The 15438-nt window shown below is 38.8% G+C and overlaps 3 protein-coding genes across 8 annotated transcripts in view; 2 read left to right on the forward strand and 1 right to left on the reverse strand.

Annotated features, from left to right (window-relative positions):
• Nucleotides 1-62: 62 nt before the first annotated feature.
• efcab10 (EF-hand calcium binding domain 10) lies at nucleotides 63-6173 on the reverse strand. Of its 4 annotated transcripts, none has more exons than XR_311697.2 (6): nucleotides 5947-6173; nucleotides 4457-4588; nucleotides 1224-3005; nucleotides 668-832; nucleotides 305-395; nucleotides 63-206 (listed from the first exon to the last, which is right to left on the reverse strand). XR_311697.2 is itself a non-coding variant. In XM_005731488.2 (4 exons), the coding sequence occupies exons 1-4, from the start codon at nucleotides 1324-1326 to the stop codon at nucleotides 161-163; spliced, it is 405 nt and encodes a 134-aa protein (XP_005731545.1). In that variant the 5' UTR covers nucleotides 1327-1565; the 3' UTR covers nucleotides 63-160. The 4 variants fall into 4 exon arrangements, 1 of the variants encoding a protein (XP_005731545.1); XR_001290360.1 differs by lacking the exon at nucleotides 5947-6173 and adding an exon at nucleotides 5109-5293 and having other exon boundaries at nucleotides 4457-4622; XR_311696.2 differs by lacking the exon at nucleotides 5947-6173 and adding an exon at nucleotides 5109-5273.
• Nucleotides 5574-12375, forward strand: tdg.2 (thymine DNA glycosylase, tandem duplicate 2). 3 transcript variants are annotated; one of them, XR_001290359.1, is made up of 11 exons: nucleotides 5574-5695; nucleotides 5915-5982; nucleotides 6885-7234; nucleotides 7556-7755; nucleotides 7880-7949; nucleotides 10350-10485; nucleotides 10581-10663; nucleotides 10774-10868; nucleotides 10954-11125; nucleotides 11304-11460; nucleotides 11929-12375. XR_001290359.1 is itself a non-coding variant. In XM_013910441.1 (10 exons), the coding sequence occupies exons 2-10, from the start codon at nucleotides 5927-5929 to the stop codon at nucleotides 11408-11410; spliced, it is 1269 nt and encodes a 422-aa protein (XP_013765895.1). In that variant the 5' UTR covers nucleotides 5574-5695; nucleotides 5915-5926; the 3' UTR covers nucleotides 11411-11880. The 3 variants fall into 3 exon arrangements, 2 of the variants coding, with proteins under 2 accessions (XP_013765895.1, XP_013765896.1); XM_013910441.1 differs by lacking the exon at nucleotides 11929-12375 and having other exon boundaries at nucleotides 11304-11880; XM_013910442.1 differs by lacking the exons at nucleotides 5915-5982; nucleotides 11929-12375 and having other exon boundaries at nucleotides 11304-11880.
• Nucleotides 12376-13523: 1148 nt separating this feature from the next.
• The window catches only part of tdg.1 (thymine DNA glycosylase, tandem duplicate 1), a 6549-nt gene continuing 4634 nt past the window's right edge, over nucleotides 13524-15438 (forward strand). Inside the window, exons 1-2 of the mRNA XM_005731490.2 lie at nucleotides 13524-13660; nucleotides 14265-14339. Of these exons, the coding sequence (XP_005731547.1) occupies nucleotides 14281-14339 (59 nt within the window). The 5' untranslated portion in view covers nucleotides 13524-13660; nucleotides 14265-14280. The remainder of the gene's footprint in view (nucleotides 13661-14264; nucleotides 14340-15438) is intronic.

Genomic DNA, 15438 nt, shown 5'->3' on the forward strand with positions numbered 1-15438 from the left:
AGAGGTCATTTCAACAGGCTGTATTGACTACAAACAAAGGCAAAAACAAACCATTAATGCTGTGCCTTTTTTGGTTTGAATTTATTGGTAGATAAAGATACACATTTTAACATTTCAAACTAAACAGTTCAAAGCTGGGCTGGGCAGTAGCCTCAACACTTCACAGCTGTACATAAGTTGCTGAGCACCTCTCCAGACCTTGTGTCCTGTAACAGAAAAATAAGTTAACAATCGCCCTCGCAAAACGCTGAGTATTAAAATTCTGGTAAACACTGTGTTTGTACCACTGCTAAGCTCTACTTACGCTTCTGTTTTGAACGTCTCATGGGATATCCGATCTTCATTTACACCATCGGGACATTCATTGATGTCTTTTATGCCCATCATTGTCAAAGCTGTGGGGATGAATGGTTATTATTATTACAATAACATTTTGCTATATAAAGAATGAATACATTTGCTACATAATTTTGAGGTCTGTGAAGAGAAACAATAAGGGGAGGACGTTCAAACTCGTCACAGAAAGGCCCCAGACTAGATTTGAACCCAGTATCTTTAGGTTGTAAAGCAACAGTGCTTCATTGTTGATTCCTTCATTTTACGTCTCATTCAGCTCCATCCCAAGTATTTAAGGTGTCTCTTCCTGTCCCTGTAGTTCAGCACTCACCTTGTTTGTACTGGACAAAAGAGATGTATTGTTTATTATCAGGGTCCATAATCCTAAAGACTACATCCAGGTTAGAGTCATCGAACAGATTTGGCCCAATCACACCACTCTGTTGAGACAGCTTTAGCTGCTCCAGTTTTTCAATAAGAAACTCCCTGGGTTTCTCTGAAAAAATACACAAGAAACAATGTAAAACAAAACAATCATGATGGACATATGGTGATGAAAATTAAAAGCAAAATGTTAGTACCATGTTAGAGTAACACAAAACAGACATTTCTCTCAAGAGAAAGAGCAGCTAACCAATGAATATTTTATCTAGCACAAAATAAGTATGTAGAGCAACAAAGGCTATGTCTGCAATATTTTACAGCTGGATTTCAGTTCATTATAATCCCCTGCTCAAAAACTGTTCTGGGTAAACAAACAGGTGTTTTAGTCCTTTAGTTTCCCAGTAAGTACATATGAGCTAACTTTCCAGCTTTTGCAGTAGCTTTTTGTTTTTAGCACAACCGGATGCAGTGTCTGTATAAGAAAAGACCAAATAAGCTCTAACCGGGTCTGTAAAAGAAGAGCATGCTAGTCAGGTTGTCCATAAGCTCGATGAGTTTGTGTTTCTCCAGATAAACAGCTGCGTCTTCCTCCCTCCGCGCCGCCATCTTTTCCCCTTTTGTTTGAACCTGTTGCTATGATACGCAGGTCGGGGTCAGGGCTGTGTCCAGGATGTTTTCACTGGGTTGGCACACCGAAACCATGAACAGGGAAGAAATGATCTGTCTATAAACTATCGAACCTACAGTTTAAAAATGTACGGCATGGAGTACAAAGCACGACATCTGCATCCATATAGCGGAGCAGAAGCAGAAAGTAGCACAACACAGAAATACGTAAATAAAGTACTGTTTTTCAGTAAAGTACTTGAGTAAACGTACTAAGTTACATTCCTTCTGTCTTAGCCATATTCTTATCCAACAGTGCTGAGCAATACAAGTACTGGTGACTGTGCTTTTGTTGTGACCACCAGGTTTTTACCACTTTGTAAAGTACTTTATTGTGAAGTTTGTTCTTGGAAAGTGCTACATAAATAAACCTTACTTGCTTATGAACTGGTCAGAAGAGAAGCAGGGCAATAATATTTGATCGGAAGCCAGTCTTCCCATCAAATATGCTGCCTGAAGCATTATCCACAATACTTGCATGGTAAAGCCATTTAAACAGCATTTATATAACTATCAACTGAACACGATTAATAAATGTGTAAAAGCTAGGCCCAAATTAAAGTTAAAAAAAAAACAACCCTTTCTCCTCTGGAAATTATAACACCATCTTGGCTTATGTGTAACCCTCTCAGTTATAATGTCAGTTTGTATTGATAGATAGGAGCTCCCTCAAACAATCAGTGTTGGGGTCTTATTACTTTACTTATGTACTCCTTCGTAAAAAATAATTTGACACTCTACTTCTCTGTAGCACTTATCAATTGAAAGGCATTATTTCCATTGTTATTTAACCTTAACTTAAACTTTACGCCTGCCAACATGTAGGAGTTTAGACTTGTGATCTTAAAAAAAAAAGGACTGTCAAAAGCTATTTTGATGAAAAGCACTTCAAGCTTGAATACAACAAAAAATGTGATCAAATGAATGCATTGCATGCCACACTATACTAAGAACACTTCATATCCCCCTCCCTAACCAATTACAGTCAACATTAAAAATCATAAGTCTCATGCTGTCATCCAATAAGTGGAACAACTCCCCCGCCCAAAAAAATATCTATTAAATTTTTTTGTTCCAAAAAAGGAAATTGTATGCATTTCAGTTTAAATCACTCTCATGTACCACAAAGTGCTGCCAAAATTCTTGTTTGATGTCTTTTTTTTAATTTAAAACATTTTTATCTCCATGGTGGAGGCCATAAACTCTTTCATGACTCCAACTCCCACTATATGTTTTCATGATTAAAACCTCAGAGTATTTGGCACTTCAACAATGCAAACACATTCAAGAAGGAAGAAGAAATGCAATAACAGCGGGGGGGGAGATAATCCGGATAAGATCCTTAAGATCCCTGATAGCCAATGGTATGGTACTTTATTCTTCTCCTGTTTGTCCCATTAGAAGAAAACACAGAAGATATTTATGTGCAGACATCCCACACATGACATAGTGGGGCTAGTGCTATCCGCTTCTTTCAGTGTCTGCCACACAGAGGATGTAGATCCACATCAGCCGGTATCTCGTTCAGATTTAACCTTCTTTAAGGCTTCTTCTCTGACTTTGTAGCCCTGCAGCTCCGTACGAAGCTCACCAGGCTTTGGTGGGACGTCTGGTATACTCTGAAAGAGAACAGCAAGCACGTTTAACTCAGCCTGACAGGTGAAAGCTCATTGGTTGGATGCATCTGTGAATACAAACTGCTCACAAATTCCAACCACAATTTCCCTGCATAATATGTCAACTCTAACCAAAGAATCGGACATCAACATACTTCCAGCTGAGAAACAGTGACAGCAGCTTGAGGTGTCTGGGTTGGCAGTGATGCCATTTTTGATGTGATGCTCAGCAGAATGGCTGAGTTGATGGATTTTGAGTGACCACCACAACAGGTAGTAAACACAAACTTCTCTCACCCCAACCGGTCACAGCAGATGGCCGCCCCTCCCTGAGCCTGGTTCAACCGGAGGTTTCTTCCTGTTAAAAGGGAGTTTTTCCTTCCCACTGTCGCCAAAGTGCTTGCTCATAGGGGGTCATATGATTGTTGGGTTTTTCTCTGTATCTATTATTGTACGATCTACTGCACAATATAAAGCGCCTTGAGAAGACTGTTGTTGTGATTTCAACATTATCTTTTTTTCCCACATTAAGGCAACATCAATACAAAGAAAGACTGCAGTCTTCCTTTGAAATCAAAGGAAACAATAAAGATGTACTTTCATATAGTATGGTGGGCCAATGGTAATGTCTTTGTCAGTAAGGAGGCTGTAAAACTGATCATAACACTGCTCTACAAAAAATATTTTTTGGTTGCTACTTATAACTTCACAACGTCAGCTCTTTATCGATCCGATATAAGCTTACTGATCAGATTTCTGAGATACACGTCACTGACATTCTGAAACTTTTCAATATCAGTGTAATATAATAATAAAACATCTGGAATTTAAAGAATGTACCACCAAAATTGTTTTAAAGATTATTTCTGTTAATTTCTTTTAATTAAATTCCAAATAAAAAGAAGTCGGTGTGCTCCAAAAAGGTTTAAGGCACTTGCTTATACGCTTGGACCGCACACCCGTCTCTCTCTGCAAGAACAAGCAGTTTATGCTCAGATTAAATTTTCACTGCTATTGGTTTTCTTTTACTTTGATATTTCTACAAAATCATTTCCCGTGTTCATTGCTGACATCATCAAGATTTCCAGATAAAAAGGAGAGATGAGAATGTAAAAAACTCTGTTAGCCTGCACAAATGCTTCCCATGCAGCTTACTCACTTTCTTTTTGAACTCATCGTCATGCACCAGTTCAGGGATTTCAGGACCAAAGAAAACAACTCCCTGAATTTTGGCTTCACTTTTCTGGTGACCAGAAAACCTAAATCTTGGCATCCTTGATGAAGGTCTCTGCATGGGATAGACTGAAGTCTTTGTTCGACCAGGCCAATGTTTGACAGTGTTTTCCCATACTAGACAGTATAGTACAATCCTGGGTCGATTTGGCAAATAGAAGCTTCCAGTTTTGGCCTTTGTTTACTTCTGTTGATACCTAAGGCTTAATTTTGTCCCTCACCAGATCAGGCAGGTAGTATTGATGGACAGCCTGTGCTCCTGCAAACATGGCCAAAACACTGGCTCCTAACATCCGGATGTACCGAGCCCAAGACACCCCAGCTGGCATCTTCACAGACTGATCTGACTCAACCTGGAGGAAAAGATAAGTGACCAGGTTCAAAACACTGGTCAAAAACAGCACACAATATATGAAGAGATAGAAATTAGTATAGATAAACAATACATTTTCAGCTCTCCTTTTCAATCTGGTGCTAAAAATATAAGCATCCCCTTTTCTTCTTAAATAAAACTATAGCTGTCTACTAAAATTAGCACCACTGCCATTTAGTTGAAGATGTTTAAAAACTCAATACAACGCCGGGACGCTGTGCATGCAGCACTGTCAAAGTACTACCATGTAGCTAAAGTATCCCTTTTCATATTACAAATGTATGGCAGACTGCACATATTGTACAGATGCACTGTATATGAATAATTCACACATCCACAGCCGCTATCCATTCACATGATGCTACTGATTAGCCATAAAACACGCAGTTTAAAAACATCCAAACACGGAGACTGTTAACACAGAACTACACTTTAAAACCTTAACTTAATTGTTCCCGTCACAAATAAGTAAATTTCCACAGTCTAAAGCTCATTCTTACTAGCTTAAAGTGAAGTGTCTGTCATTGAGGACCAGAAGCAGATCGTGACGTTTATCTAACTACTGGAAATTCTTTGATAGCGAGTCCTCACTCTGTCTTTTTTTCCATGGACTCTTATTTCCTCTCAATTGTACGATAAATCCGCCTCTGATTTTATGGAGAAGTAATGAACTTTCCGGAAATAAACCATCTTCGGTTGCAGTACTCTTCTACAGCATAAACTCGTATTGATACACGGCGATAAGTGCCGTCTGTCGCCGCTTAGCGGTAGCTTGCGTTATCTCGCAAAGTTTTAGTACAAGGCTCTATAATAAGTGTTATGTGTCAGATTTCACGAATACAGTTCTAAATGATCTGCAATGTTCTTCTTAGTTTTCTATCGATTATATGATGTCACCGATGCATTTAAAATACTCGTCGAAATCCGATCCCTGCAATCCCTGCAGTACGCACAGTGACCACAAGGCGGCGGTAAGCATTTCAGCCAACCGGATCAAATCGAAATGTTGAGCGTTTAAATGGTCTTTGTTTTGGGAAGACTCCCAGTCCCTATTTCCTTATTTGAAAGCTAAAGAAATGTATGACAGGTATGTTACTTTACCCATTTACATTTATGTTTGTTAATATTAAATTGCGTTTTTAAAACAACTGTAGAACTTCGAAATCTCGTCAGTTTGCTGTTAGCTAAACCTTCCTGTAGCATCTGCCTTTGTGCCAACAAGCTACTGTGTGCGCGTTACCGCTTACATTTCTCATGTTTATCCATGAGTTTGGCAGCAGAATAAATGTTAATGTATTCAAATAAGTCAACAGTTAAGATGGAAGAAAACCAGTTTACTTCACTGACGGTTCCCTCGGATTATTTTCAGCAGTGGTGAGTTGGTGTTGGAGGTGGCAGGAGGTCTGGGGAAACTTGTCATGTTATCTCCTCGACTCGTTTTCATTTTCATGCATGATGGAGGAAAATAAATGTCATTTGACACTCGACATCATAGCCTACACATTTGTATACTTTATATTTAGGATTGTAGCAACTGATAAGTGTAATTGTGAAGGATAATTGACTACCGTAATCCATGATTCCTGATTAAAGGGAAGTAGGGGTAATTATGTAGGAATAATATGAAACAGAAATACTCTGGATTTAAATTTAGGCATGCAAAAGAAAAACAATAATTGTACAATCTGAATATCTTGATATATTCTGTTATGTTTGTCTGACTAATTTAAAATATTTTTTCTTACATTTTTAACATACCAGCGCATTATCCAGCATTTATTACACCTTTGTTTGCTACAGGCCTTTTTTTAACTGCACTTGTAAACTTTGTCACCTGTAGAGAGTCAGTTCACGCAAGGTTAAAATGAATAGTTTACATATTTGGCCTCTGTTTGTCTTTGTATCGTCATATTCTGCAAAAGTATCTTCATTCCATTCTAGTCAACCTTGTGATTATTGTAAAAATACACAATTAGAGGTGCAAAAAGGTTAGTTTTTGTAGGTTGCATCATCAGAAATGATCAGTAAACTAGATAAAAGCAATGAACAATAATTGAGGTGCCTGTTTTACATAAAAAACAGTAAATGAAATGCAGAAAATATGAACTAGTGGATGTCAGCGCATGTGTTTTTGCAAGTATTGTGTCCTGTGTTTAAGTTTTATTCACCCACTTCTCCACACACCACATTTTCCTGATGTACCTGGATCCTGTTTCATGTCCTTTTTTTTTCTTTTCTTTTTTTGCTTAACTTCTTCACGCCCTCATCTCTACTAGGTACCAGTCCAGCCAGCAGTACCCTGAGGTACAGCATGTGGCACCCTATCCCAGCATGGACCATTACACTGAAGGTCCCGTGGATGAGCCTGTCATGGCCGAGCTATCTGTTCACCGGGATCCAAATTTTTATCAGGAACCTTTTTACACGAACTACCTTCCAGCCCCAAATCATTACCCGGAGCAGGTGTCTCAGCAGAACATCAGAGAGCACCAGCAGCACCCAGATCTTGCACTCCTGCACCACCCACGGCATCAACATACACAACACATACAGCATGCTCAACACACACAGCATACACAGCAGCACGGGCCAAGTATTCAGCACCAGCCTTCAGGTCCACCTAAAGGTAATGGAAGATGCTACAATCACAGTAGTTCTTCCCAAGAAGTTTCAGATCTGATGTATTTTAAATATGTGTGCTGCCATTTGTACAAAAAACTACTTTTGCCTTCTGTTTCCCATAGAATAATTTGGAGACATTTAACTACAGTTTAAAGGAATGAGCTGCATATGAACCAGACAAAAGACATCATAAAATACAAATCAAAATTCCTCAATAGGTTGTTCAATATACGTTCTCTGAGATCCTGTCGCCTGTATTTTAATTGTCTTTTTTTTATTTGTTTGTTTTTGATTCAGTACTCAATAAATTCCTCTTCTTTCTTAGACGTGACACCAGTGAAGAAGAAGAGAGGTCGACCTCCGAAACAGCAAGCGGAGGATGGTGAGACACGTGAGGAGGACGACGAGGTTGAGGCTGCCAAAAAAGCCAAGAGAGCTCTCAACCGCTTCAACGGCATGTCAGTGGCTGAAGTTATGGCTAAAACACTGCCAGATGTGATTACCTACAATCTCGACATTTTGATAGTGAGTTATTTTGTATTTCCAGTTTTGTTCTGTGTTTTTGTTTTTTGTTCTAATTGTGATTTAGGTTTGTGACATGGCCAACTTGCAGTCTTTAGGTCTTTAATTATTTTGTGTCTCTCCTCAGATTGGAATTAATCCAGGCCTATTGTCAGCTTACAAAGGACATCATTACCCAAACCCAGGGAACCATTTCTGTACGTTTAAATTCAGTTTCATTACCGACTATAATAAATATGAGCCAGTGTTCATTTTCAGTTCTACCCTGTTTGACCCACTCTGGGTGCATTGTCACTATTGTTTTATAGCTAAGGCTTGTTCTAAGAGACCTTAAAGGTGGCCAAGATGCCAATATGATGATGAAATGCAGCTGAATGTTGTAACTTGTTAGGTTTGAATGCAGGCAACAGAATACATCAAATTTTAAAGAGCTTTTCAAAGGTGAATATTGATGTTTAAAGAGTCAGCAAAACATTTATGCAACACTATTTCTGATGTATCCCCCATAGAGTATTAGGATTTGCTAGGTAGGTTTTTCAGAATAAGGGAGTGTCCTTGAAGTTTTTAGATGTATCCCCAAAAGTTGATTCTGGACGTTCATCTGGATGTTGCGTTTTCAGTGAAAGAGACGTTTTACCACTCATCTAGGTGACTTCTTCAGTCTCAGCTGACTGCAGGTTTCAACAATCTTATAAAAAGTACATTTGCATAATGACTGAAACTAGCACCACTGAATGAACAATGGGCTGGGAGGTTGGTTCCTTGATCATTAATATTCAAATTCTCATGACCACTGATCAACAACCATTGATCAAAGCTCAGTGATCAAAGACCAGTGATCAATGGTCATGAGTACCATTCACAGAGAGTTGGGGAATGTCTGCAATCACAGCATTGTAAATTGGCGAAAGATGTACCCTTAGGCCCCCCCTCCTCGATTCAGAGATGGTCTTTCCCTTTTCACGTAAATGGCCTCCTTGACTCCGCGCTCAAACCAGCGTTCCTCCCTGTTCAGGATGTGTGCATCCTCATCATTGAAAGAGTGTCCACTGGCCTGTAGGTGTAAATAGACTACAGAGTCCTGGCCTGACGAGTTAGCTCTTCTGTGTCGCGCCATCCACTTCGCCAGAGGTTGTTTGGTTTCCCTGATGTATAAATCCTGGCAATCCTCCTGCCACTTAACAGCATACGCTATGTTACTCTGTTTGTGTCGGGGGACCCGATCCTTGGGGGGGGGACCAATTTTTGGCACAGCATGTTTTGGGGTTAAAAGTCACAGAGACATTGTGTTTAGAAAAAATGCGTCTCAGCTGTTCCGATACTCCTGACACGTATGAGATCACTACAGGTTTTTGCTTAGGCAGCAGTTGTCCTTCTCTCCTAGATCGGCTGGAGCTTTTCTTTTAGGTGCCTTCTCAGCTTTGACAAATGTCCAGCTGGGATAACCACATTTACTCAGGGCCTTCTTGATGTGATGTTCTTCTGCTTCCCTGGCCGCTGTGTCAGTGGGGATGGTGTTTGCTCTGTGTTGCAGTGTCCTGATGACACCCAGTTTATGCTCCAGTGGATGATGAGAGTCAAACCTTAAATACTGATCCATGTGCGTAGGTTTACAGTACACATCAGCTTTTAGATGTCCCCCATTACTGATGGAAATAGAATAGAATAGAATAGAATTCAACTTTATTCTCATTGCACACGTCACAAGTACAAGGCAACGAAATGCAGTATCACAGTCTAAGAAGAAAATTGCCACTTTTCATATCCTCCCTGGTGAATTTGATGTGTTGGTCCACTGAATTACTGTGATCCATGAATTGTGGTACATCCTGAGATTTGATTTTCACCCAGGTGTCATCCACGTATCTGAACCAATGACTTGGTGGTGTTCCAGGGTAGGATAGCATGTACAAATTGGCCACGATGGGTGAAACTGGGGAGCCCATGGCACACCCATGTTTCTGCCAGTAGAACTGACCCTTGTATGTAAAATAGGTGGAATTAAGACAAAGTTCCAAAAGCAAACACACTTGGTCGATGCCGAGAGTGGTTTTGTTGCTGAGGTTGGGGGCATCCTGTAATCTCTTACAGACTACATCCAACGCTTCCGTGACTGGGATGCACTTTCTCCGACTGAAAACGCTACGTCCAGATGAACAGAATCAACTTTTGTCGATTTACTTACCTGGATGATTGAGCATGCATCAAGACATTTTTAGATGTAGCTACTTAGAAATATTAGCTATAAAATTTTCTGTTGCTTATTTCAACTTCAGGATGTAAAATATCAACATGGATCATTGCTTTAAAATAAATATATTTATATATCTCACCTGAAGTAGCTCCATGCTTGTTCTGCAGGCTTATTGCCTTACAAAGTAGTGTTGATCAGCTATGATCATATGGTATAAAAAACAAACAAACAAACAAACAAAAACAAAAAAAGTAGCAATGTCTGCTGATAACAGTTCTGTAAATTTAGAGCTTCTACAACTGGAAAACATGATTAATCAGGAGGAAAAAAGCTGGTTTGAGTCCAGTGTTGTGCTAGACGGCCACTTGGTTGTTTTTATACTCAGCTCCTCTTTTCTGTCCAGGGAAATGTCTGTTTCTGTCAGGTCTAACTGACCAGCAACTTAACTACATGCATGACCAGAGCCTGCCAGAGAAATACAGCATCGGCTTTACCAATATGGTAGAAAGGACCACACCTGGCAGCAAGGATCTCTCCAGGTAAAGTTAACTAAAGCGACTACAACTAAATGCAAAACAGACAGTTTGTAACTTAAAATAAAATTTGTCCTCTTTTTTTTTTTTTTTGGTCCTAGTAAGGAGATCCGTGAAGGAGGCCGACAGTTACTTGAGAAGCTACAAAAATACAAGCCATTAATAGCAGCGTTTAATGGAAAAGGTAAAATGATGCAAACAATTTTCTTTTTTCCATTTTTGTTGAAGTGTTTTGATACTAGCACTAGCTGATTGATTTTATTTTTTGAAGGTATTTTTGTGTAAATTTCACAGGTATTTATGAAATCTTCTGCAAAGAAACCTTTGGTGTGAAGGCCAAGAACCTTGAGTTTGGACTACAGCCGTACAAAATTCCCGAAACTGAAACGGTAGGTGGAAACAGGAAATGATTTCAACATAAATCTGCTCAGCTATACAAACAACAGACTTCATAGCATTTGATGTTCTTTTCAGGTGTGCTACTTGATGCCGTCATCGAGCCCCCGCTGTGCTCAGTTTCCTCGTGCACAAGATAAGGTGCATTTTTACATCAAGCTGAAGGAACTGAGAGACCAGATGAAAGGCCTGGCACCGAGCCGTGAGGTGGAAGAGACAGAGTACTCTTTTGACCTGCAGCTAGCTAAAGGTAAATATCACAGCTGCACAGTACAGCTGAAACATGAGGCATTCGATTGCTATTCCGTCTTTATCTCAGTTAAATTCAGAAAGGGACCTGCTTAAAAATATGTGCGTCTTTTCAATTTTCACAGATTTATTTGTCTTAAATAAATCATTGACTCCCTGCTGATGTTTTTGTTCTGCAGAGGATGCTAAAAGGATTGCAATCAAAGAGGAGCAGCTAGATCCAGAGTATGAAAGCTGTAGTGCACTGCATGAAGAAACCAGGCACAGCAACAACTCCTCGAAATAAAAGAGATTCAGGGGAGGAGAAAAAACAAGCCTGCCTACTGGAGCACTCAGGTAGTGTAGTTATCATGTAGTCGGAAGTTGATGAAATGGGACAACTAAACAACTTTTATAAAAATCTAAGGAGATTTTTATGTACTTCTTCTGGCACTTCCTTTCAGAAAAAGAAAAAAAAAATCCAAGTGTGAATTTTAGTAAAATAAAGGTTGGCACATTAGCATTAGTGAACTTTTGTTTGTTTCTTTTACCTAAAGAGAATAATACTCATACAGTGTAGTTTCCCTTCACGGTTTTACTCTGGAACCACATCCCACCTGCAGTAGCTCTGTGCTCCATCAGTGGGGTCTGCCCCACAGCTTGAGAACCACTGGATTAAACAGTTTGGAGCAAATGACATAAAACACATGAAACTTGACAACTTGAGATTGTTTAATCTGTGTGTTTATTCTATCAAAAGTAGCTTACGTGTCCATCCATCCATTGGTTGTTGTTTTTTTTTTTTTTTCTGCTTATCCAATTTAGGGTTGGAAGGGGGCTGGAGTCTATCCCAGTCACAGCGAAAAAGGCGGGGTACACCTCGGACAGGTCGCCAGTAAATCACAGGTCTAGAGACAGACAAACTTTCATGCTCAAATTCCCACCTAGGGCCAAATAAGAGTTTTCTTTCAACCTAACCCTTGTCTGTGTTTGGACTGTGAAAGGAAGCTGGAGTACCATAAGAGAACCCAATGCGAGCATGGCGAAAACATGTAAACCCCACACATAAAGGCCCATCCACATTATATGCTCATCAGCTTATAATGATGTGTAACACCTCGGGACATTTGCTCAACAGATACCAAATACCAGCTGACCTAGTAGCCTCACCAAGGATGAGAAGTAACACTGTGAGAGAAGAAGACCTCTGTTCCCCAGACAGTGTCACGCACAAAACAGAAAAGCCCCCACAGCACTCACACATGTGCATGTTTTTGGTGTTATTGTTTTTTAAATACTATTTATTGAATTTTTATTAAACATGTTTCCAGTGACTTATTTTGTATTTTCATAGACTTGTATTTTTTTGATTTATTGACTGTATACTCTGGAATTTCTAATGTGTAAGTGCAGAGTTATTAAATCTGTAAATTAACGCTGGCGTGTTTCTATTCTCTGATTGTTTGAGTTATCATGAGAAGCTATAAATGTGTTATAACCTATAGGAAAAGAAACACAGTCAAGCATTCATAAAGACTGAATAATGCTTATTTTTGAGTTAAAAAAACATATTTTCAAAGCTTGATGAGAACAGGAGCATTTCATTATTTAGAGTTTCTCTCGTGCTTCTTGAAAGCCTTGAATGAAATACTTGCATCAAAATACCTGATTCATGATTTTGTGAGAATTTTGCATTTTTATTTTGCACTGGTCTTTAAAAACACTTGAGTGTGAAAATGTTTAGGCTTCTAAAGGGAATAATGAATCTCATTTTGAAAAGCGGGATAGTCGCTGTTAATTTGCATACAAGTCTCCTAAAAACAAGGTCTTAGCAGGCTAAATTTACTGATTTTTGCATAACTCTTGCATCCAGCATGAATTTAATAATGGAGATCATTAATAACTAATAATAAACAAGAAATGTATGTCAATGTAGTCTTTAAACCTGTAAGATGTAATAAGATGCTGCAATAGTTGTAGCTGAGCTGTTACTACTTTATTGTTATGAATCATCTTATCATTTCTAATTAATTCTGTAAAAACAATGAAACTGTCCTCTTATTTTTCCTTGTTTTGTCATAGCTGTGGGACTGTTAGTTGTAAATAAAATATTTAAATACAGAAATGCTGCACCTAATTGCAAAATTAGGGACTGATGTCAACCAATAGACAGCAACCTCACGGAGTTTAAACCGAGCAGCTCATACCAATCCGAAAATAGGGGCGTGTCGTTTTCATTTCTAACGATTTATACCGTCAAATTTGCATTAAAAACACTATTCTCCGATATGCTTATAAAAATAACATATCAAAAAATATTTTATAATGCAAAAATATTCAATAGGGCTATTTTTCCCTATTACAATAACGAACAGTTTTCCTATTCATCCCTACATCTTACCCTTAAGATGTTCCGGTGTCAAAGTTGAGTAGCAGGATTGTCATGTCTTTGTTGCATCTGTTCCACCTCAAATGTTATGAATAGAAGTGTGTGAATATATGGAAAAATAATAACCATCTTACCTTAAAAGAAGTGTTTCATCAGTGCCCTCAACAGGTATGTTTTACGTGTAATAATATTAAGAAATTGTTTACAATTTCATGGGGAGAAGTCTTAGTGGAAGCGAAGCCATTCATCCATGCTAAGTTAACTGGCTAACATTAGCTGTACTTGTGGCACGGCTACTGAATAGCATTAAATCTTAGCATTTATATTACCACAAATAGTCATCATTATCTGAATTGATAGCCACAAACGCGAACTTTTACCTCATTGCACCGTATTCTAAACCTGTTTTAAAACAGGAAATGTATAACCGTTTTAATTCATGTTAGCTTGTTAGTTAGCATAGCCATGGAAGAAAAGGGTAAACATTTTAGCAGGTGTATACTGTATGCTCTATTTAAAATATCCACTGTTATAAATACTAAATCTATTCGGCTATTAGTAATTTGACTTTACTTTAATGTATCACGGCCATTTAAGTTATCTTTTGTTGGTGTTTGTGTTTTGGTTTATGTCTTGTACAACTCCACAGCCTGACTAAAGTATGCTGTCACATGCGTTCAATTTCATGTACTGCCAAACTCTTATATGTTAAACCACATGTACATCACCTAGCTGTGTTTCTTCAACATCCGTATTGATTTATTTAATAAAGTCAAACCACCCAAAAGATGGAAGAAAAGCTGAATGGATCACTGCCTGTTGTATCTCCGGAGTACCTTCAACAGTGGTGAGTCTTCCTCCTCACCACAGTGTGGCCAGACTGGACCCAGATTATGTCAGCAGCCCTCTAACTGGCAAAGTGTGATACTATGAAATGAAAGCATGTGCACATAGTTGCCCGTTTGACATTTTGTATTGTTTTTTACATCATTATTTTAATAATATGCCATTTGGGATCATGAACAATTGTTATAAAGGTGTATATTTTCTTTAATCAGAGCTCAGTGTTCTTATGATGTGATCTGATACGTGGAACACAATTGGGGGGAAAATGTGGTTGTGTTTGATTTGCTAACACAGAGATGTCAAAATCATTTCAGTTCATTTACAGGATTTTTTAATATTCAAGCTGTTGCTTTTCTTCAGGCACAAGAATCAAGAGGGGGTTTTTTTTGGGGGGGGGGTTGTTTTTGGGGCGGGGGGGGGGGGGGAGTTTAAGCAAAAACCATAAGTTCAGTTGAATCGGACATATATTAAATGTTTTGAAAAGAGTATAGAGTCAGGTGCCAGTTTTTCTGCTCTACCTACTATATTTAGAAGTGATTTAATTCACAGTAAACCTGCTTTATAGCAGAACCACTAAGGCTGTTGATGTTTTTGTTTAGTTTTAATTAGATTTAATCTGTTTGTGCTATACTAAATAGTTTATGAAGTTGCACTACTGTCAGAAATGCTTGAAATTAAACATGTGGGATCTTGTAATTAGTAGAAATGGGCCAATCCGATATTACGTATTGGTATCGGTCAGATACGGACGTAAATTACTGGATCGGAGAGAAATAAAAAATGTAATCCGATCCATTAAATATCAAAAAAAGCTCCTCACAAAACTTGCGACACAGTGTAACTCGGCTCATAGGCACGTCGGAGCAGTGTGCTCACGTGATAGAGCGGCTGTGTGTATTTGTAGCCTCACTACCAAACCGGCATTTCATCTCCGAGGAAGTTATCCCAGAGAGAAGTAAAGCAAGTGTGTAAGTTCATCTCTGAATGTTTGTAAAGCATTCCCACGTTAAGCTTAACAACCGATATATGGAGCGACTGCCTCTTCTCCCTCCCTCTCCTGATGCTACTTCAATCGTGAAACTGATTAATGATCAGCTGAT

The sequence above is a fragment of the Pundamilia nyererei genome, unplaced genomic scaffold (genome assembly GCF_000239375.1).
Source record: "Pundamilia nyererei isolate P.nyererei 1_Seehausen unplaced genomic scaffold, PunNye1.0 scaffold00043, whole genome shotgun sequence".
Classification (NCBI taxonomy): Eukaryota; Metazoa; Chordata; class Actinopteri; order Cichliformes; family Cichlidae; genus Pundamilia; species Pundamilia nyererei.

Coding starts and splice junctions, on each gene's coding strand:
- tdg.2 (XM_013910441.1), top strand. CDS start 5,927: ATGGAAGAAAACCAGTTTACTTCACTGACGGTTCCCTCGGATTATTTT. Junction 7,235..7,555: donor GCCTTCAGGTCCACCTAAAG/GTAATGGAAGAT, acceptor CTTCTTTCTTAG/ACGTGACACCAGTGAAGAAG. Junction 10,664..10,773: donor AGCAGCGTTTAATGGAAAAG/GTAAAATGATGC, acceptor TAAATTTCACAG/GTATTTATGAAATCTTCTGC.
- efcab10 (XM_005731488.2), bottom strand. CDS start 1,326: ATGGCGGCGCGGAGGGAGGAAGACGCAGCTGTTTATCTGGAGAAACAC. Junction 833..1,223: donor GCTCTTCTTTTACAGACCCG/GTTAGAGCTTAT, acceptor GTATTTTTTCAG/AGAAACCCAGGGAGTTTCTT. Junction 396..667: donor TTTTGTCCAGTACAAACAAG/GTGAGTGCTGAA, acceptor TCATCCCCACAG/CTTTGACAATGATGGGCATA.